At 44.2% G+C, this 23,082-nt stretch overlaps 1 protein-coding gene across 4 annotated transcripts in view; it reads right to left on the reverse strand.

The window, feature by feature from the left end:
* Positions 1 to 324: 324 nt before the first annotated feature.
* The window catches only part of KIT (KIT proto-oncogene, receptor tyrosine kinase), an 83,616-nt gene continuing 60,858 nt past the window's right edge, over positions 325 to 23,082 (reverse strand). The window contains exons 8-21 of one of the 4 annotated variants that reach the window (XM_084899864.1): positions 18,468 to 18,582; positions 16,306 to 16,487; positions 15,010 to 15,116; positions 14,786 to 14,912; positions 14,020 to 14,124; positions 13,821 to 13,931; positions 12,574 to 12,724; positions 10,507 to 10,595; positions 9,634 to 9,761; positions 8,420 to 8,542; positions 4,613 to 4,724; positions 4,397 to 4,496; positions 3,949 to 4,054; positions 325 to 2,640 (exon numbers count right to left, since the gene is read on the reverse strand). In XM_084899864.1, the coding sequence (XP_084755990.1) occupies positions 2,512 to 2,640; positions 3,949 to 4,054; positions 4,397 to 4,496; positions 4,613 to 4,724; positions 8,420 to 8,542; positions 9,634 to 9,761; positions 10,507 to 10,595; positions 12,574 to 12,724; positions 13,821 to 13,931; positions 14,020 to 14,124; positions 14,786 to 14,912; positions 15,010 to 15,116; positions 16,306 to 16,487; positions 18,468 to 18,582 (1,685 nt within the window). In that variant the 3' untranslated portion in view covers positions 325 to 2,511. Of the gene's footprint in view, positions 2,641 to 3,948; positions 4,055 to 4,396; positions 4,497 to 4,612; positions 4,725 to 8,419; positions 8,543 to 9,633; positions 9,762 to 10,506; positions 10,599 to 12,573; positions 12,725 to 13,820; positions 13,932 to 14,019; positions 14,125 to 14,785; positions 14,913 to 15,009; positions 15,117 to 16,293; positions 16,488 to 18,467; positions 18,583 to 23,082 lie in introns of all 4 variants that reach the window. The other 3 variants (XM_084899863.1, XM_084899862.1, XM_084899861.1) reach the window with 3 other exon arrangements.

The following is a 23,082-nucleotide window of genomic DNA, read 5'->3' on the forward strand; positions in this document are numbered from 1 at the left end:
GGACGGTTATTTTGCCCATAAAAATGGTCATTCCATGAGTCAACCTATCAATAATCATAGTGATGTGTAGAATTTTCCAAACATTTCCTTTTCATTTATTTTTCAATGTAAATGGAGACCATGAATTGTAAGAATAGCATAAGAAAATAATAGCACAGATCAAATCCTTAATAAATGTCCTGAATTTTTTAATAAATTTCAAGTATGTAAATCCTAATGTTCTGAGTCTGGCCTGGACCTTGTGCACACGAAAGCACAAAACTTCCTAATATCCATGTGAGTGCACTTTACCACCTTAAAGTTTCATGTCAGCTTGAAATAATCAAAACATTGACTTGATTTATATATTTACATTTTTATTAGAATCCTTCAGAACTGTCAACAGTTGGACAACATATCAGGGGAAAAAAACATATGGAACACCAACATCCTTTAAACTTGCACTGCTTCCATATTTACACATAAAGTTACTATATATATAAAAAATATTTTCAAGGACTCATGGGCTTGGAGATATTCAAAAGACATTATTGCTACATTTCAATATTTACAAAAAACAAAACAAAACAAAGAGCCACAAAATAATTCCCAACATTAAGCCACTGCAAAGAAACATCTGATGTAAAAAAAAAAAAAAAAAAAAAAAATTATAAAAATATAAACTTTCAAGAATATCCAAGACAAAACTCTCAGTGAAGTGCCCCTGAAGTAGTACCTAGACATCTACAGTTAACCACTTTTCTTAACTCTAATCAAAGTCAACAGCAACGCAAAGGAAATTTTCCAAGTATGGCAAACAGCGACAATCTCTTACGTTGACAACAAAAACCCCAAAACCAGTTACCTTTGGAAAGGTGCGAGAGCATAGAACTCCAGTGCAAATGGTTACTTCCAGATAAATGGCCACAGTTCTTTACATGTCACTACGGGACTAGGAGGGGGGAACCGTGAAGGCAGCATACCTCCATCTTGCAAGACAACACACAAACCTTGCCATGTACCACATGGACCTCTGGTAGTTGGGCAGTGATGAAAGAGAAGGTAAAACTAAGAATAATAATCCAGGCTACAGCCTAAAGGGTGAGATTTAAATACATTCCAGTGGGAGAGTAGCATTACGAAGGTCTAAGGAATGAGTACAGTATGCGGAGTATAAATAATGGAGTGCCTTAAGTGGCGGTGGATTGCAAATAAATAGGTACTTTAGGCACTCGGCTTCCTACATGCCTCTATGTGAGCTTTTGGTAAGCTCCTCAGGAGAGCAAGGTGAAGGGAACGGAGAGCAGTATGGACAATGAAAGCCAAGCTACTTCTTGGGTATAAGGACCCTCTTGGGCTCAGGGCAAAAATACCGCCCAAAAGATGTGCCTAGAAGCACACACATGCGCGCACACACACACACTTTATATATAGATACTGGCCCAGTGTCCAGAACGTGTCTGAAGAGAAGCCTGAATCTAAATTTTCTTTCCTGCTACAGAAGCATCCAAACCAAGACAGCGCTGTTTTCTCACTCCTGCCGGAGCCATGCAGTGAATCTTTTTCAAGTGGCATCAAATCCATTGAGCACAATGCCATTCTGAAGCTATAGGCGAGTTCTGGGGGCTCTGTACAGCAAGTTCCTCGGCTATGTAAGATTTTTCTTAAAATTGTGCTTAACAATTATGGTTTTTCTTAGGGGGGGAAAAAAAAAAGCACTAACTGGTTCCTTCCCGCTTGCCTGGCTCTGTATCTATTCGACATACATCAGACTTGAGCAGAGTCATATCCAGAAAGGACACCTTGTGGGTGTTCCTCCCTCAGATATGTGAAATGTACAATTGTGGGATGAATATATACAACGTGAATTGGGGAGGCCCTCTCTCCAATCCAGCTCCCTGACAGCAAAGTGGCCAGAAAGCAGATCAGCAGGTCAGCAGGACGGAGGCTCACGGCTCAGCAGCAAGTCTTCATTCTGGCTCGGGGAGCGTTTTTTCATGGCCTACGTCTCATTCCCAGCATGGAGGAGATTTCTTAAGCCCAGACATTCACAGACTTCTGAACTTTGTCCCAGTAACGCTCTCTTTTTCCACATTGGGGGCTTAGGTTTCAGCTTCGAATCTCACTGCACCATTCTGTCATTATGGATGGCGACAAGGGCTGAAGGGGACTACTGCCATGTATTTAAATACACTACCAGCCAATCTTTTCGAACAGAAATTAGAGAAGGCTCAGAAAGGACTCAAGGTGCCTAGCGCCCATTTCACCCTCCCTTTCTCCACCTCGGATTTGTTGTTGTATGTACCAGGAGCTACTCTGCTACTGGGAATAGATGCAGCTTGAACCCTGGCCTGGCAAGAGGATAGGGGCAGATGACCAAAAGCATCGGCCACTAACGTGTGCTCCTAAAGATGGGACTACAGTGGGGTGTCCATTTTCTGGGAGTAGGATGCAAGTCGAACAAAACAGTCAGAGAGAAACCAGAAGAATGGGGATCCCTGTGCCAGGGAGACCCCAGACACGCGCTCTGCTTCAGGCGTCTTCGTGAACGAGCAGAGGCTGGGTGGACGAGGTGCTGCTGCCCACGGAGTTGATCCGCACCGAGTGGTCCACCACGATGTTCTCCTGGTTGGGGCTCCAGTTGGCCAAGTTGGAATAAATCTGCGGAAAACAAGTCTACGGTCATTACGCCAATCCTCACAGTGACGAAGGGGCACTGTGGGGGCTTCAGAACGCCCAATAACCTGAGGAGGACTCTGATGCAGAGAGTTTAAAGATGTCCACAGCCTAAGTCATACTAACTGACTTAGAAAATGCAATTCGTTTACCCTTTCTTTTCCCCGAGGCCTGGTGATGTAGGACGTGATGGGGGGGGAGAGGGGGAGTGCTTTTCTGCTGGAGCACTTCTAGAATAGGCACTACCTAACCCAGTGGTCGGCAAACCGCAGCTCGCGAGCCACATGCGGCTCTTTGGCCCCTTGAGTTTTTAGCAAAGGCCAGCTTAGGAGTACCCTAATTACAATGTACATGCCTATATAGTTTAAGTTTTAAAAAATCTGGCTCTCAAAAGAAATTTCAATCGTTGCACTGTTGATATTGGGCTCTGTTGACTAATGAGTTTGCCCACCACTGGCCTAACCTATTTAAAAGGTTTATAAATCTAAGTAGCTAACTGCAACCCAACAGCTGATGCGGCCCTTCCATTGAGAAACAAGCACGTGGGTGGAAAATGCTGTTTAGCTTGAAACACGCTTTTCCACCCAGAAGAGCAAGCGTTCACCCCAAAATACCAGTGGTGGATGCTTAGAAAAGGAAAGATAGCCCCAAGCACAAGTCCAGGAAAAAAAAAAAAAGCAACTTAGAAAAAATCCGCGTCCAAGTAAGGATCACGCTCTTCCTTAAAATCAGAAGAAATAACGGATGTGGGCTTTGACTTCCTCCCTTCCCAAATCGCTGGGAGGATCTCCCCACTTCAAACAACTCTGCATTCTATGCAGCTTGTGGGCACACAGCTCTGGGCCGTTTTCCTGGCTATGCCTGTGTGAGCAGAAGCTCATTCCACTGCGCTAACAAGCTGTCTTTTCTACGCTTTTATCCCAGTTCACATGAGCCCAACCCTCCGGAGGCTGAATGGCCCTGACATGTGAGGGAGCCCATGCAGACCCCATGACCAGCATTCGGGTGGGGGGAGGACCCGTGGCAAATCCTTATGGAAACTTCTACTTCCACACTTCCGAACGCAAAGCCCTCCCCTCTCTTCTTCCCGCCCCACCTCACATCCTTCTTTGGCTCAGAGCAGGGGCTTGGGCATAAAGAACTTGTTTCCTTTCCTCTCCTTTCCCATCCAAAGTCCTATTTACAACCTAAGCCAAGGAGAGAAGGAGTGGGAAGGGGTGTCCTCACCCCCGGAGCCTGAGGAGGAGGAGGACACCCTGGGACAGAGAGGGGAGACCCTGGGCCTGGACTCACATGATTGCTGCTCTCTGAAATCTGCTTCTCAATCAGCTGAACGATCTGCTTGAACGTCGGCCTCTTCAGGGGATCAGCATCCCAGCAGGTCTTCATGATGTCATACCTGCAGAATGAGGGCCATTTGCCATCACTCCTCAACGCCCTTCACCTGGCTTCAGGCATATACCATGCAAACTGTCTCCAAAATAATGCCAGGCTGGGCAACCGGACAGACTGCACGGTATACTCTGTGTGTGAAATGCTCCCGAAACTTTCTGTGCATTTGGCAACTACAGATTATAAAAGGGAGCTACAGAAATGACATTTGACCAGGACGCCCTAAGCAGGAACCAAGCGGCATTTCAAACTGGCCTACTCGAAAACCCTCAGCATCTGGGTTTCTGTCTTTTAAAAATAAAAATAAAAGGGAAAACAATAATCTGCAGGAAAGCGCCCGGGCCCTTACATTTCAGCAGGTGCGTGCTCGGGGCTCAGCATCCGGAAACCCTCCTTGATCATCTTGTAGAACTTAGAATCGACCGGCATTCCAGGGTAGGGGCTGCTTCCTGAGGCACACATGGTTTGCAAATCAGTGTTAATCGTCAAGAAAGCGGGACCCTGACAAAACCTGAAGGGGATGCTCCGAGCCCAGAGAGGTACCTTTGGCAAAGCATCGTTTTACCTAAAGAGAACAGCTCCCACAGAAAGATCCCGTAGGACCAGACATCGCTCTCGAAGGTGTACACACAGTTGAAAATGCTTTCAGGCGCCATCCACTTCACAGGTAGCCGCGCCTGTAATGGAAGCACAGCAGACTCAGCGATGTAAAGTAAGAAGCTCCAAAAAACGGAATAGCAAATCATTATGATAGATGTGGCTCCTGCAGAGAGCTGGGGGTGAGAACGTGACGGGCTCTCACAAAAGCCTTTTATCCCTGTGACGTCAGATGAACCCCCAGCTACCTCCCAAATAGGTGGCTCACGGAATACCATCCCTATTTTCAAATGGGGACGCCAAGGCACTACAGCATGGTGGGAAAGAGCACAGCCATCAGAGAAAAGACAGCCCTGGGTTCTAATCCTGACTCCACCACTGCCCTGGAGGTGCAGTCATGTGGCTCAGTTTGGGACAGTAAGTTATAACTGCTGTATGGAAACTTTAGGAAAACGTTAAGATACGGTTGGCATGTCCTTCTGTCCTTTCCTCTACCTTGCCTTCTGGGTGTGGTGTGTCTGGCTAGTGGTGGTCATCTTGGACTACGAAGCTAGGGCTACACCCAGGAATTGTAAAAATGGAAAAGGGCCCAGCTGGCATGGCTCAGTGGTTGACCGGTTCGATTCCCAGTCAGGGCACATGCCCAGGGTTGTGGGCTCGATCCCCAGAAGGGGGTGTGCAGGAGGCAACCAATCAGTGATTCTCTCATTATTGATGTATCTATCATCATCATCATCATCATCATCATCATCGATGTTTCTATCCCTCTCCCTTCCTCTCTGAAATTAATGAAGATGTATATTCCACAACTAGGTAAATTTAAAAACAACAAAAATGGAAAGGGGAAAGATTTGGTCCCTGGGTATTTCACAGGGCATCTTAACAGGCCTGGCTCCATACTCCTTTATTTCTTTTTCTTTAATATGCAACTGAAACTATCCCAAGTCACTTAAACATCTGTAACTAAGCCTCTATAACTTCTTCTATAAAACAAAAAGAATACCTCAAATGTCACGAGTTGTTTTGTGGCTTAAATGCGATAATGTGGGTCAGCATACTTAGCCCAGTCCTGCCTGACTTCCTAACCGCTGAGAAATGGTCTAGCGTAAATGGTCACTCAGTAAATAGCAGTGGTTGGTGACGATTATGACTGTTCCAAGAAGGTGAAGTGGCAGATTCAGGGCTGAAATTCAACAGTTGAACTTCACATCCTGAACCCTTTCTGCTAAAACCAAGCCAAACTTTCCGTGACCGTTCCTCTTAAAGACGTTCTGGATTCCTGGATCTTAATCTACCATAGAAAACTAAATCAACCCTTTAATTCATTTAGAGTTTAAAATTAAGAAGACAATTTTTCATAGTCTTTAAGTTATTTTAGTCCATAGGGGGGGGAAATTCTTCCAATCTCTCCCCTGAAATTTTGTGCTGAAACTCATACGGGGGGGGGGGGGGGGGGGGGACTCTTAACCTGCTATCTACAAGTATCTTGAATCCAGGTGCCTATGAACTTGGAAGGGAAGAGATTATATTCTTGTCTACACTAACTTTTAAATGAAGCTTAGTATTTCCTTAAATTATGCATGAAGGCAATAAAGCACAGGAGACTGAGCAGGACCTGTGACTTTGTTACCCATTTAATCATGGAAATTGTCATCCTGGTACAGTATTTATATTCATCACCACTTTGAAATCATAGTTTTAAGACTATGTTATTCCATGTAACAAAGTACATGTATTGTCTTACCACAAATTTACTTTTTAATATTCTAATCAATTTAACTGCTTTTCTTGGTTATCCCAATTATTTTATTTTGAGCCTTTAAAACAATGTTCTGACAAAAGATCCATGATTTTCCAGGTTAAGAAATCCTGGCACTTATTTAAGGAGAACCCACGCAAAATGAAAGGATTTGCAGAGAAAGTGACACAACAAGGAGACCTCAGATGATGAGGATGCAAATTTGGGGATAGTCACATGCTACGTGAGTTTCATTGCTTTCAACTTGTCTGTAAATGTGCCTTACTCGGTAGCCTGCTGAAAGTGACATCTGTGATTGGTCAGTTCACCTGGCCTGAGCTGGAGCCCACAATATGGAAACTGGTGGGGACTAACCCATCCTTGTTAATTCCAACCAATCACAAGCAATAAGGAACTGCAGCATCACCACTGTCATGATTATTTACATTTCAAATAAGACAGCTATGAAATAGTAAGTGCCATGTAAGTATTAGCCACAATGCGCCTGGCTCTATTCTAAGCACTTTACATATATTAATTGATTTAATCCTCATTGCAACTTTATGAGGCAGCTGACAGGATCATTCCCAAGAGGGGGGGAAAAAACCAACATTAGTAAGTGTTGGATAATTCTTGCCAAATGTTACACAGCCACTAAGTGATGGGCCAGACTGGAACTCGCCGAGACTGGGTCCAGGAGCTGCAACCTTCTTCCTTTTGTCCTTCTGTCACTATGCACAGAGGCCTAGATAAAGAACCACCTTACATCCTTCCTTCCAACAGTGCACCAGGATGGAGGGAACATGGTTTCATTAATGCTCCTAATGACAAAATCTAGCCTCAGTGGAGACTGATTAAAAATGCATGTATTAGCCCTGGCCAGATAGTTCAGTTGGTTAGAGCATCATCCAAATATGCCGAGGTTGCAGGCTTGATCCCAAGTCAAGGCAGATAAAAGAAGAAACTGATGAGTGCATAAATAAGTAGAACAACAAATCAATGTCTCTCTCTCTCTCTCTCTCTCTCTCTCTCTCTCAAGTCAATTATTTTGAGAGAGAGAGAGAAACATTGTCTCTCTCTCTCTCTCTCTCTCTCCCTTCCTCTCTCTTAAGTCAATTATTTTGAGAGAGAGAGAGAGAGAGAGAGAGAGAGAGAGAGAGAGAGAGAGAGAGATGCTTTGATTAGAAGGTAAACCTAACACTTGTTTCTACAAACCCAAGTCAAGTGTGGCCAATCCACAGAGATGCCATAACGATGAAGGAGAAAATATTACCTTAACATAAGTTACCTCTGGGAATAAATCTGGACTTTAGAAATGGGTCTGGGAAAATAGATGCAGAAGATATAGACACAGGACTGCCTGGCTTCCCATACTAATGGGACACTGCTCTGGAAATCAAGCACTCTGGTTTCAGACTCTACCAACTGGTGTATCTCAGACAAACATCACCAAGACACACTGCAACTCTTAAAATGGGAAGACACTGCATTCTAATGCCAAGGGTTTGCAATACAATGAGAACGGCAGTGAAATAAAGCACTTTGAAATAAAATCACTATGTTCTATAAACCAATTATAACTTATGAACCTATTTAATAAGCTCTCTATTGATTGTCAGATCCAGCATTCGCTATACCGAAGTCTGTATGTTCCCTTCGATTTTAATCTTTTTCACATGGCATGTCAATCTCAAAATAAAATTCTCTGCTGTGACCTTCAGGTCCGCGTTTGTTTCACTGGAGCAAAATCGAGTTCATTGCTATTCTCAGGCTACAATGAAAATTAAGGCTATTTCTGCTTCCTTCACATGCCCCATAATTACACAATTAGAATTAGGAATTCTATTATCGGAATGTTAGTTGTGCTGTTCAGCATACCATGCAAATTTTGCTGAAGTTACACTTAATGTGACGGCTAAAATGCATGGTCTCTCAAAGGTAGGATTTGCATTATGAAAATCATGAAAAACAATTCTTATAAAAACTTGAAACTAAAAATCTTCACTGGACTGTCAAGGAGAGAGAGTGGATACTCACATTTCCTTTGACCACATAATTAGAGTCATTCTTGATGTCTCTGGCTAGACCAAAATCACAAATCTTTGTGATTCGACCGTGGGTAAGGAGAATATTTCTGGCTGCCAAGTCTCTGTGAATACACTATCAGGAGGAGAAAAAAAAAAGGGGGGGGCGGGGGGAGGAGAAGGAGAAGCCATTTAAATTTATTTTAAACTTTTAAAGAGTGAACACTATGTTTAACACGAGAGTGCTGCTTATGTTATACACATCCAACACTTTTGCTTTACATTTAAACTACTCAGTACACCAAAAATAAGCATTCTAAATTATGTCTTGAGTGATGCTCAAAATTTGTGTTTCACATCATTAGGACCTTAATTACTATAATCACTTTCCAAAACCAACTTGAATAAATGCTTTCTTGGGGCTGCTTTCATTCATAGGAAAATACATTAAATAATCGTATCTTTCTTTTTTTTTTTTTTACAAAGAAAACTCATTTTGCATGCTTCACTGTGAATGTCCTTTGATAGAGGAGTTTCTAAAATGTCTTTGCAACTTCAACTTGACATCTCCCCAAGGACACAGGGAGAAGCTCTTTACTTCAGCCACCCTATATCCTCCTTTAGTTGGTAATGGTTTGGAAATGTCACCACTGACACACAAAAGTCGGATCTGTGACCTTATGCGATTCTGGTCATCCCACTTCCTAGGGAATTCCTCTCACCCTTCAAGAGGCCATGTTCCTTGTTTTGGTTCCTTCCTTCTCTTCCTATCCCCATTCTTTTCCCCAATGTTTATTATTCTCTCCGATCCCTATTCCCCCAACAGTTTATAAACCACACAGGCGATGTTAGAAGTCTAACTTCAATAATCCCCAAGCATTTGCCCTACCAAGCACTGCCGCTACGTGAGGTACTCCCCTGGCTTTTGCTGACAAAATAGCTATCTATTCTCTAAGAATAGCTGGTGTCTCTTAAAAGCCAAAAGGCTTACATGAATTCATCGCCTATAAAAAAAGATTCATAGAAAGCTCATTTAGACAGAACTTTTACTTTAGGTCTTATAAATGAGAGCAGGAATTCTAAACAGACAGCAGTTGGGACATGAAGAAACTACATTTCCTCTGCTTTTGGTTACCACACTTCAAAACGACACTCTGCATTCTAACTGTGGCCGTGAAATGCTTCGTTCTGGGAGAAGAGACCCGTCTGAAAACCACTCCCACTCACGTTCTTCGAGGCCAGGAAGGCCATGCCCTTGGCCACCTGGTAGGAGAAGCTCAGCAGGTCTTCCAGGTCCAGGGCCAGCTCGTCATCCTCCATGATGGCTGGCGTCACATCTCTTTCTATGTAGGAGCCTGTGGAGAGGAGGAGGGTTTTCTTAGCAACGGAAACCTTAAAGGCGAGGAAAACAGAAGACGGTGACAACGGTAACACCAAAAGTAACCAACGAACTGATGTGAACCTGCAGGCCAATGACTTCCCCCATGTTGAGGACGGGTAGATATTGAATCACAAAGTCATATTTACAATCCCGGGCAAGGTTACAAAATCTTCAGGGGAGAAGAATGGTGAATTGTTAGTACAAAAATCTTGTACTGCCGAAACCGGTTTGGCTCAGTGGATAGAGCGTCGGCCTACGGACTGAAAGGTCCCAGGTTCGATTCCGGTCAAGGGCATGTACCTTGGTTGTGGGCACATCCCCAGTAGGGGGTGTGCAGGAGGCAGCTGATCGATGGTTTTCTCTCTCATCGATGTTTCTAACTCTCTATCCCTCTCCGTTCCTCCCTGTAAAAAATCAATACAATATATATTCTTTAAAAAATCTTGTATTTTGACATGCAAAATATACGTGTGATATATTTCAATATTCAAAATACATATTTGACGTGCATACATTTTCATAGATACATTAGGATGCTTAGATACAATAACCCATGTTCTGGCCTTGTACAGCCTCTCAAAAACCTTAACTGTTACTGGCCTCCAGGGGTATTTTCACTGGACCCTAATATAAAGGAGGAATGGTTAGTACCAGGAATGGTGTTATATTCCACGGTGGTCTGAGAAATCCTCTGATTTCATTCCGTGACAGGTACCCACCTATTCTTGCCGATCTCCTTTTGTCTGCCTTGGTTGGTACAACATAAGAAACTCCGGGTTTCATGTCCATGTACTCATTAGTACTATCACTACTGGGAGAGAGAAAACATCCATCAAACCATCATCAAATGAAATGGGGAATGAGGGGAACACCCGCTGGCCAAGTTCTATCTCCCCATCTCTTTTTACGTAACAGGCTGATTTTATTCAAAAAAATATTGCCAAATTGGAATGAAGAAAATCTTGTTCAGTGAAGAGGTGAATTTTTAACACTCAACACTAGGGTCCAATCCCTAGGAATTATTGTAGATGGGTTTTTTTTTGTGTGTGTTCAATCATAAACGGTGCTCAGTTTAGAAATTTCCCATCCTTGGCCACTGGAGATGTAATGGGAAACAGAGCCAAAAAAGCATTATTCCACATTACTTCAAACTCTCTAAATTAGCCCCAAGAGACAAGATGAAAGAGACAAAGAACCAGAGCTTCTGTGATGTGTGATGGGGGAGAAGACAGGGATCATTAACATATAGCAACTGATAGAAGAAGGTTTTAAAAAAAAAAACCAAGTTTGGTTCAGATAAACACCAATAATTTGGATGATTTTCTGAACCATCTGGACCTCTTGAATCTGCAACATTTGGCTGGAGAGCCTTCAAGATTTCTAGTACTTCCTGCTTGTGATTAGCATAGAAACACCATGACAACTCTCTCCCTCAGAATGTGCGGATGGTTCCCGTCCCATATGGGATCCCAAAGCACAGAGAACACCACACAGGACCGAACAATTCAGGCCATTATTTCAGAAAGTTAAAAAAAAATACATACAGGATAGCAAAGCTTTGGAAATAAGGCAAAATGGCTCCTTTACTCACAGAAAGAGCATATGCTCTGGAGGAACTAACAAAAGGTATCATGTTTTACTACTACTGGATGGTACTCGTTTATAGGATTTTTTAAAAAGCTTTACCTGGGGTTTAAAACCTTAGCCGCAGGTACATAAAAGGGCTCTAAGAGGTAACTGCCCATCAGTAAAGTTTACTGAGGTCTCCTTAAGGATCGGAGTTAACAAGCATGTCAAACTCGCGGCCGGCGGCTCGTTTGGTATGAGGCCTGCCAGCCGCGAGTTTGACATGCTTGGTTAGGCGATAGTCTTATCGTCTCTCAATACAGGGGAAACTGTTTTAAAAGAAGAGAAACCCACCACACACATGCAGACAAATAAAGAATACGGGGCTGGGCATGAGATGCAGGATTTCTGCTGGGGTGAGTGGATCCAGGAAACCTTCTTTAGCGGTATGACTTAATATTTGGGGGGAAAAAAAAAAAAAAAAAAAAAAAGAGACAGGCATGGCAGAAATGATTTCTATTCTGGTTGTAAACCACACTAATTCTCCTTAAAAGAACTTGAAGCTCTTTACGCATCATTTAAATTCAGAATGTTACCAATGATGAAAGGGATGAAACAAAGGTACAGAATTTCTTTAAATGTGCCTTTTTATAGCATAATGAGGGTTTTGTTTTTGTTTTTGTTTTTTAAAGGGTTAGATATACAGGTATAATTTAGAGGCAGGTGGCGAGGAACCTACACGCAGTTACGTTCAGAGCTTTCTGCTGTCCTGTTAGAGGCTTTAAAGGATTTTGCTGTGACGACCTGACAAGCCTGCGCCTTTTCCCATAAACAGTGTCTCCCTGTGAAGGTGCACAAAGCACCAGCGCCACAGGATAAGTGGACTGACACACAAGCGCAGAGCCATGATAAGAGAAACAGGCATCGAGTTCACTCCGCTGAACAGAACAAACTCTTAGGAGAAAAACTAAATATGCATTAAGGGAAAACATGTCAGCAGAAATCTAAGTTTGAGACTCCCTGAATCTTTAAAAGCACGACTTAAACTCTATAAACGGTTAATCACATTTAAATGATTTAATAATTCTGATTTTGCACCTCAAAGTACCTCAATTCACTTTTTTTTTTTTTTTTTTAAAGAATCAGCCTTGATTGCAAACCCTTATGACCCCAGAACTGCCTGTCAATAAGCTGACTGTTTATGGAAAAATCAGTCTTACCAGGAAGACTCCTTGGAATGCAGAAGGTTCTTATACAGTGCCGCTTCTGCGTGATCTTCCTGCTTCGAGCAAATGAACGAATCACGTTTTCTCCTCAAAAAATTCAGAAGATCGCCATAGCAACAATATTCTGTGATGACCAGTGTGGGCCCTACAAGCATATATGAAAAGGTTAGGGAGCGTTGAGCTATATAGACAAATCCTGCCTCCCAGAGAAAAAGACCCAATGGTGAGATCCAAGCCAGGAAAGATCCGTTTCAATGGGTCAGCTTACTGAGTACCAACACAATCCAAGTATTAGCACTGCTTATCAAAAAGCCTTACGTGAATAAAACTAAACAAGCAAGCTCCTTCTAACCTAAATGTGCGAGTGGTTAGGGGCCAGGTGTGACTTCTGGTTAGTCTGTTCTCAAACTTCCTATCCGAATCCTCGGATTCAGGTCTGCTTACACACAGTGGGGCTCACCCCCTCTCGGTGACATTATCATGGAAATGATGGCACGCACTGCAGCGTAACAGGAGAGCCAGCCGCGTGGAAGAGCCAGCTGAGACCCATTAGGAAACGGGTGGGGCCCTGAAATGACAGGGCATCCCCATCACCTGTGCTCGGAGCCCCCTCCTACGCCGAACATGGTCTCGGTGCTGTGAATGCCTAACACACTGCAGCTCTGAAGGGAACGGGCCACTAATTAACTTGGGCAGACATGTCTCATGAACAATTCATGATGTGGTGAAGCCACGGCTACGGGGCCTGTTTTGAGAAATTACATAAAGTTGTCAACTTGACCGTGGAGCGCTCCAGATCTCCGGGAACAGCTCCTCTCGCACGGCTTTGTTCCTTCCGTCCAAAATGAAACCCCGGGATGGGAGGCTCTATGGAGGCTTCGGAATTGGAAGCTTTATTTTTAACAAAAGCGAAGTGTTTGCCTCACGTTTTGGTGTGTATTTGAGAGCTGGTAGGCTTACAGGCCTCTATTTAATTATAGGGTGGAAAGGAATATTAACCCTTGAGTGACTACATAGGAGGCAGCAAAAACACAAATCCTACGAGAGAAAGAGAAAAGCTTTCTGGGCGAGGCGAGACATCATTCTTGAGTTAGGCCAGAGGTCACTGTTGAGGACATATACAAGGGCGGCAGCTAAGGTGTATGCCGGATGATAAAACTAAAAAAGACAGCCTTCAGAACAGTAACTGGGAGGGGGGACTCGTGGACCGATCACCAGAGGCCAGGCGGGGGCGGCGTTACCTCCGATAGTGCACGCTCCCAGGAGATTCACGATGTTCATGTGGTTGCCCAGGTAGCTCAGGACCTTGAGTTCAGACATGAGGGCTTCGCGTTCTGTTAAATGGGCACTCGCTGAAATGAGAAACATCTGATTTTAGCAAAAGTTTTAAAAAATTGGCAAACGGGTATTGCATTCAGGCAGCAGCCTGAAGAAACTTACGCTTCAGCATCTTCACAGCAACAGTCATGGCTGCATCCGACTTAATCAAGCCGTACGCGGTGGCCTCCACCACTTTCCCAAAGGCACCAGCCCCCAAGGTCTTCCCTGCAGAAAGGAAGACAGCCACGTAAGTGGACCGGACCAAAGGACCATCTGTGTGGTTTTCACAATGGAAGTAAGGACATGCGCTTATTAAGGTGACCAGATGTCCCACTTTCGGCGGGACAGTCCCGATTTTTTAAAAATATGTATATTTTATTGATTTTTTACAGAGAGGAAAGGAGAGAGAGAGAGAGAGAGAGAGATAGAAACATCGATCAGCTGCCTCCTGCACACACCCTACTGGGGATGTGCCCGCAACCAAGGTACATGCCCTTGACCGGAATCAAACCTGGGACCTTTCAGTCCGCAGGCTGAAGCTCTGTCCACTGAGCCAAACCGGTTTCGGCAAGTCCCGATTTTTAACAATTTTCCCCGCAGCATTTTTAAAACGTCCCGATTTTTTTTATCGGGCCTTTTTTAAAAACGCTGCAGGACGCGGGACAAATTGTAAAAGATCGGGACTGTCCCGCCAAAAGCGGGACATCTGGTCACCATAGTTTACATACATTTCCCCAAGTGCTTTATGTCACCATCTCAAAGATAATGACTTGGCCTGGAAAACACTGATGGCCTCGGGTGGAAGAAAAAGAGGGTTAGGGTTCCCTAAAGTCACTGTTACGTGAACACAAAAAGGCTCCCCGGAAAGGCCCCGTTTCATACTGACCAAAACTCAGCCTGTTCCTGGGAAACTCCCATTTGTGATCGTACGGAAGCTGCGTTGGGTCTATGTACACGTAATTGTTTCCATTGATCTCCTCCACAACCTTCCACTGCACTTCATACATGGGCTTCTGGGTGGGGAGGAGAAAGGAAAAGATGTATTTCCTTTTAATGATCACCGTGTCAATCATATACAGCGCTCAGGGCAGAGAACAAACGGAGAGTTACCTGTAAGTACTTGTAGGTCAGAATCATCACGATAATGCACATCATGCCGGCCGCAACCACAAAGCCGATCAGCAGCGGTGTGAACAGGGTGTGGGCGTGGATTTGCTCTGAAATGGAAGAGGAGCGTGGAATCACAACCCAGCAGCAGGACTGTCTCTTCACCGCAGCCATCCGCCCCAAACCGCCCACCTCCCACCTCACAGCCCATGGCGGGTGGCAAAGCCATGCACATCCCAGCTGCTTGCCTTGGTGATCATCGGAATGCCTGTGATTCAAGGGAATCTTTTTAAAAATAATTTTGAGCCAGATACTGTGGAAGAGAGCTGGAGATTCCTATAGCACAAAATTAATGTGATGCCGTTGGTCAATGAAAAGCCAACACCTGAGTGAACTTGGTGCTTCTACCAAACTCCCTCCTTTGACAACTTTTAAGAAATGTCCTTTGTGGGTGGTTTCTATTTTCTTCTTTATGCTTTCTTGTGTTTTCCAAGTTTTCTACACGGAGGAAAACACTTTTAAAGTGTTCTTTTTATTGCCCCATCTGAAGGAAAAAAAAAAATCTATGGTGCAGAACAATGTAAGATTTCTTCCCCTCATTACTCAAAAGCTGAGAATGCACCACTTTTGGCACTCATCTTTGCCAACTCGGGAAAACAAAAAAGTGAGCCCCGAGAATGTAGGTGCTCCGTTTCTTTGTCTCCTAATGTCATGCCAATTCATCAATGTGTCCACAAGGATCATTTAACTTCTGTTAGGAGAGCCAGTCACTCATGAATCACATTTTAAAGATGTTAAAGAAACAGCTCCCTCCCTAACATGACTTTATAAAAGGCAGTGTTAACTCTTGGATATAGTATCTGGCAATGTGTTAAAAATAACTGATTTTAAATGGAATATGAATGTTTAAATTCAGAATATCCTAATTCTGTTTCTGTATGGATATAAGGAAACTATATTCCTCCCATTTCCCTTCTCTACTCCTTTTAAATAAAAACAATTAGAAATATATGATGCATTATATGTGTACACACATGCATGCATGCATACATACATAGATATGTGTACCCACAAGTGTAAGATACATATAGTACCATGGGTAAAATTACTGCATACATTTTATTAACAGACTAGCACAGAATGAAACTTAGTGAGTTTGATGACAGGACAGGGCAATGTAGATATTACCAGAAATGACATGGCCAACGATGGAATGGACTTAAGATCATGACTGATATGGTAGCAGAGCCTAAACATCCCCTTAAATTGGATTAAAAGGAAATATACCTTTGCTGTTACCTTTAAATGCAAAGTTAAAAAAGGCAGAACTCTTGCCCACATCGTTGTTAGCCCTGCACTCGACCGTGCCGTTGAGCTTGAAGGCACTGTCATGGATGGAGCTCTGAACCACCAGCTTGCCAAACGGGGACACGGAGGAGTTCTGAATCTGCACATTCACGGGCCCATCAGGAACAGAACATCTAGGGGGGAGCAAACAACAGCCCAGACTTACTCCAGGAGCACCCTCCCTCAAACACCCTAAGTTAGGGGTTCATGACTGGAAATGTCCTCTGACAACCGGAGGTGTCTGAGGACGAGTGAGCTCTTCCGTGGCACAGAGAGGGGGAGAAAGCACCACGGAAGAGAAGACAGAGAGAGGGGGCTTTGGAGTGAGGTGTGGGTTTGAATCCTGAACTCTGTTGACTCCTGACAAGTTACTTCAGAATCTACAAGACTCAGTGCCTACAGCTGTAACACTAGGGTGATTAGACTCACCTTGTCTTGTTAAGCAGAAATGACTTAAATATCCTTAAATAAACTGATAGCGAAAGGTTGAAGAGGAAAAGCATGGAGCAAGAAAGCCTTGTGTCAACACGGTGGCCACAGGCAACCCCCAAAACCCCAGCAGAGAGGACCCCCTGGAGGTTCTATGCCGGGAGGTGCAGGCTGTCCTGCCAGGATGGACTCCAGGTGGCCAAGACCCTGGAGAGCCAGGCCCTGATGAGCCCAATTAAATGATCCCTCCCCGCCCTCCCCCGGTGCCTAGCAGTTTCCCATTCCTTACCTTGCTCTGTCTTCCTCCTTAGCATTTAATATCTGCTTGCATTAGCTGTTTACTTTATAGTCTTTTGTCCATCTCCACCCATTAAACATGAGCTCACAAGGCCGGGACCCGGGAGTATTTTGTCCCCTAGCCCAGTGTTTCCCAACCTTCTCTCATGATGAGAATCACCTGGTGGAGTTGTTAAAACACAGATTCCTGAATCCCAACTAAGAAGTGCTAAACTAGAATTTTTGGGAACATATAGGTAAAATTGTATACTTAACTAGTGCTCTAAGACAGATGTTATATACAGAGCACTAAGTTAGGTATGCAATTTTACCTATATGTTCTCAAAAATTCTAGTTTAGCACTTCTTAGTTGGGATTCAGGAATCTGTGTTTTAACAACTCCATCAGGTGATTCTCATCATGAGAGAAGGTTGGGAAACACTGCCCTAGACCAGTGTCAGGCACACAGTTGGCACACCGTAAATAATTGCTAAATGACCAACTTTCCAGGGGTCTTGAACCAACCCTATTATTGCAAATACAGAAATGACAAGGCCAATGATGGAATGGACTTAAAAACCATGATTGATATGGTATTCCCCAAAGAAAACATTCCACTCAAGCTCAGCTGAGAAGCACAACCCTATGTAACCTCTTCCTACTTGTTGTGATAAAAAAAGGTCTATTCCATGGAAAATAAAATTTCCGCTATTATCCGCACGGTTCCATTGTGATGTTACACCGAGCTTTTAAAGCCCGAGCATAAAATACCATTTGCTGGATAAAAAACAGCAGCGTTGACCCCATTTCCATCCTCAGGTAATATGAAAGGACGATTTAAGGCTTAAGTGTGGATTCTCGGGGAGAGGAAGCGCGAAGCCAGATGTGCTCTGCTCAGGGGCTGGGCACCTAATCACCGGGAAAGCGGCTTCCGAACGCGGGGCTGACACACGCCATATGCACGCTGCAGCCGCACGGTCATTACTTTTTGGTAACGTGGCAATTAACTTCGGAGGTAATTCTTTTTCCCCCGACAACTACAGCCACATCTCCCACACACATTACCTCCCGTGTACAGAATGGAAATCTAATTACTCAGTCCTGGAAAATTGCTCTATCTACCTGCGGGGCTACAACTGCATGATAAATCCAAAAAGATAACCACCAAAAACAGAGAAGTCACTCTCAGTAATCGTTTTCAGCAAACAAAATTAATGGCTACCAAGAAAAATATAGCAATTATGTTGTCTCAAGAGCCACATGGACAGAAAAGTGGAATCCTGGAAACAAAGCTCTTTTTTTTTTAGGGGGGGTGGGTGGGAGAGAAAGATCTGAAAACAGTTAAAATTCAGCTGAATTGCAGTCCTTCCCTTCTGCATGCTAAGTGGTAACAAATATAATCATCTCACCCGTGCTCTGATCCTGGACAGAAGGACCAGTCTATGGTGGGCTCCGGGAATCCTGCTGCCACGCACTGGAGCATGCCATTCGTGAGCCTCTCGAGAGACAAGATTTCCGGTTTTGCTGCAGGAAAATAGAAGGAGCCACACGTCAAACTGCTGGAGAGTGTCTCTGAGACTCACTCCGCTCAGGACCCTCAGAACCTGCATGAGGCTGGAGAGGACCTTGGGGGAACACGTTACTCGAGGGAAGAATCCAAACTGGTGCATGGAAGGTCCAGGGAGGGGGGGTTCGTGAGAGTCAGGCCAGGAAAGGCTTCCACAGTGAGAACAGCGCACCCTGTGGATGTGGGGGTCTCGGAGAACTCAGTTCCTGGGATGGCTTCCGTGGAGGGCAGGACCGCCTGGCAGGGGGTCTGCTTCCAGGGAGTGGGAAGCGGAAAGGCTGCTTCAATGAAGACACTAACACTTCCCGATTATCCAAATGGTGAAAATTCCCCACATCGAATTTCAAAGTTAATGTGGGGACTGGGATGAATAAATGAGCAAAACCCCTCCCTCCCTCAAGAATTCCCTCTTCTCTAGAGAAGGAGGTGAAGAAGTGGTACAGATAAGGAGCTGGGTCACCCTATTCACAGAAAACCCAAAACGTAAGAGTAAAATACAATGTGGGCTTTTAGCTCCAAATTTTTTTTACTTCAGATGCAAAATACAAAATTAGAGGAGGAAGCCAGCCCCAGAGTTTTATTCATACACTTATCCAAACCTGAGCACAATCACCAAGAGAGTAAATTATATCAGCAGGAATGCTCTAATTCGACATTTCTGTGTAACTACAATAATCAACGGATATTCGATCAAGGGTGCCCTAAAGCAAATCCTCAAGATTATGTCTAACATGGGAAGGAATGAACTTAGGTTCAGTTGTTCTATTAGTAACGTATTTGAAGTGTCTTAACCCTTCGAGAATGAGCAAGCTGAACTATGGCATCTGCATGGCAAGGAAGGGGTGATGTGCTTGGTGCAGCATCGAGTGCCCAGGTAAGTACTGAACTCGGGAGGCCACGTGTGTGGTAGACAGCCCTGCACACTGGCTCGGACACTCTCCAGTGCTGGGCACCTCCATCAAGTCTCCATTGGGTAATATGGGCCATTCATTATGCCATGACCGTTATGCTCAATAGTTAGAGTGTCAACCCTCCCACCAAAGATCTTGGGTTCTGCCAGTTCTGGGAACCTCCATCAGGTCTTTTCCTGGGTAAAATGGGCCATTCATTATGCCATGGCTGGTATGCTCAATGGTTAGAGTGTCAACCCTCACACCAAAAATCTTGGGTTCTATTCCCGGTCAAGGGTACATACCTGGGTTGCAGGTTTGACCCCTGGAATTGGGTCAGAGTGTGTGAGGAAGGCAACCCATCGATATGTCTCGTTAATTAAATAATACCCATTTCATAGGGATTTTGTGACAATTATATGAGACGGAGGACAAGAATGATTCACAGAAATGAATAAAAAAGCTAAGAACAATTTGTATAAATGAAACAATTATTAATGATTCAGTTACTCTTTTCTGTTCAGAGTGCCCACCCTCCTTGGCTAATCAAGTTTGCTAGCAATTAAGTTCACTACATTTGCCACTCTAAATGTTCTCTTCCACGATCTAAAAATTGCTTCTTTAAGAAAGTGTGAAATGGGGTATGTGTTTTAATCTGATTAAGTGGGGATTTGACATCAATTCTGAAAGCTCTGTGGTGAGAAGGAAAGACGGATGGACCAGAAGCTCAGGGAGCTTATTTCCTCAGAGGAAGGTACCACGGATACAGGACATCTTTGTAGAACAACCTCTCAGCACCTCAACTCCTTGCAGGCAAAACAGCTTGGCGGGGATCAGAGTGTCCACATGCATGGCACACCCACCTGTCACTCAACCTGGCCCTGCTGATGGGCTGGCCATTTGGCTAAACACACAAGAGAGCGACACTCCAAAGCAATCTCAAGGTAGGGGCATCCTTGAGACTCTGGACCCAATGCCAGCTTTCACAAATAGAGCAAGAAAGCGAGCCATCGCCTTGCGAAAGCATCCATCTGGCAGGCTTCGTCTAATTATCACGGGCAACTGTGTGATCAAACTGGAAAGTAGGACATCACACACACAAAAAAGTGCAGCTTTGGAAGCGTGCTCTTTGCCGGAGACTGCAGGTGGCCTTCGGGGGATCTCTCTGGACTCAGTTCCAGGGTCACCTCCTTTTCCAAGCCATGCTCAACTCTCCAAGGCCAAGGTGGCTGGTCCCTCCTCCCTATTCCCGCGGGACTTTAGAACACCTGACATTCCTGCACCGGGCTGCGCTTCCTCAGTCCGTCTGTGCTCTGACCGGAGGTGGACACACAGAAAGAGCTGTTGAAGGATGATATCTCCTCCAAAGGAACAAGTCCCTCATATTCCACAGGAATCCAATTAGAGTCACAAGAAGGGATCTGGAAAAAATAGCCTAAGGTAAGATGACCAGACGTCCCGCTTTTGGCGGGACAGTCCCGATTCTTTCCAAAAATTGGGGACTTTTTTAAAACGCCGCAGGATGCGGGACAAATTGTTAAAAAGTGGGACGTCTGGTCACCTTAGCCCAAGGTCAACATTCCTGTGCGGGGGCACCGTTTCCACTACTTTTGCACAGTTAAGAAACTCACATACGTACCGGCACACGTGAATTCCTCTTGATACTGAGATTAATGTGGAGAGGGCAGGATCCACACCACAGAGAGAGCAAAGATAGCTAGACAGGACTCGGACGTGCCTGAGTTCATAAGACAGATCTCCTCAGACCGATATTCCTCTTGTCACTCACCCTTCCTAGTACCACAGCATGGCCTTCCGTGCCACTGACTGAAGAGGGGGGGAAAAAGGCTGAAAGGATACTGAAGATGTGAACGATGGTTACCTCTGGGTCACTGGTGATGGGTCGTTTCTATTTTATTCTTTTAAAATGATTGTTAAGACATTTTTGTTTACAATGAAAATGTGGCTAATAACGAACCTATAAAAACATTTTTCATTAAAAAAAAAACTGGAACAGTTCAAAATTACATAACCAATCACATTCCACTTTGGTTAGAAGCGCTGCCCGGTCCAAGCCTTCCAGCGTGACACCTGGTCGTGGTTACACAACAACTAGGCCGGGGCTGGCCTACTTGTTCCCGTGTGCTGGCTAATGAGGCAGGCTTTTCAGCTACTTGTCCCAGGCATAATCTGAAGCCAGCGGAGCAGCATTTTTTTCCTGTGGGGCCTTAGGTTTGCCAACCAAGCTCAGAGGGTCCTCAAACTTCAGTGTGCATCGAAACATACTAAAGGCAAAAATGCAGATGGCTGGCCCCACCCACGGAGATTTTTTTTTTTTTTTTTTTTTGCATAGGTTGAGGACCTAACCTAGCAATACTCTTTTTAAAAGTACCCTCAAGGGACCCTTGATCGGGCTGGGACTAGGGTGAGGCAAGGAAAACACTTCGGATGCAGAATTTAAGAAGGTAGTTGGCCTCGAGGTCCTGCCAAGTGCAGGGTGGGCACCACGAGTGCGCACTTCCTTGAATTTTGCACCCTAGGTGCCTTCTCTTGCCTCACCCTAATCCCAGCCCTGTCCCCAGTGCTGGTGACGAGAGGACTCGTTCGGAAAAGGCTAAGTTGCATGATTACAGTTTGGGCTGTACATGATACGTTGCACTATGAAAATGTTTAATGCATATAGACTAAGCTAGATACAAATCTGATTCCTTAAAAAAAATGGCAATCTGGGCTCATCTGCATTTTTGTTAAGTGTCTCAAAGCACGGGGTAAGGCATTAAATATACATTGTGCTTTTAAAGACACTTAACCCTCTGTAATTCTCCAGGTTAACTCTAAGCTATGGTGTCTTATATATTCTGCAACCAGCAGGACACCAAATGACACTTTCCCTAATTCCTCCCACGTTGGAGGTTTAGATAAGCCTAAGAAGTGTATAAGTTATGTGTTTCCCGGGAAGATAAAAATAGTCCCCTTTCTCCTTTCAAAGCACTATGGACCTGAGCCATTCTGGTGTCTCCGACGACGCTGATCAGCTTCCAGGCAGCTGTCAGAATACTTATAATTTCTACTGAGAATGTATTGCTCATGCAATTAAAAATCCTAACCATTCGCTGATTTACCCCACAGACTTAAGTCTCCAAGTAATAAAAGATTACACGAAAAGGAATCATAAAGATGAATTTTTACCGAGGTTTAATTAACACATACCGTTATATTAGTTTCAGGTGTATAAAATAACAATTTGGTATTTGTATATAATGAAAAACGACCACCACACTAAATCTAGTTAACATCCATCATCAAGAGTTATAACTGATTTTTTTCCTTGTGATGAGGGCTTTTAAGACCTGGTTTCTTAGCAACTTTCAAACATGCAGTCCAGGATTAACTATAGTCACCACACTGGACATTACACATCCCATGACCATATAAAATTATATTTTTAACTGTAAGTTTCTACCTTTTAACCACCACCCACTTCATCCATTTTGCCCACCCTCACACACAACCCTCCTGGCAATCAGCGGTCTGTTCTCTGTATCTGAGTTCATTTTTAAAAAATAT

The sequence above is a fragment of the Pipistrellus hanaki genome, assembly GCF_964339955.1.
Source record: "Pipistrellus hanaki genome assembly, chromosome: 1".
Classification (NCBI taxonomy): domain Eukaryota; kingdom Metazoa; phylum Chordata; class Mammalia; order Chiroptera; family Vespertilionidae; genus Pipistrellus; species Pipistrellus hanaki.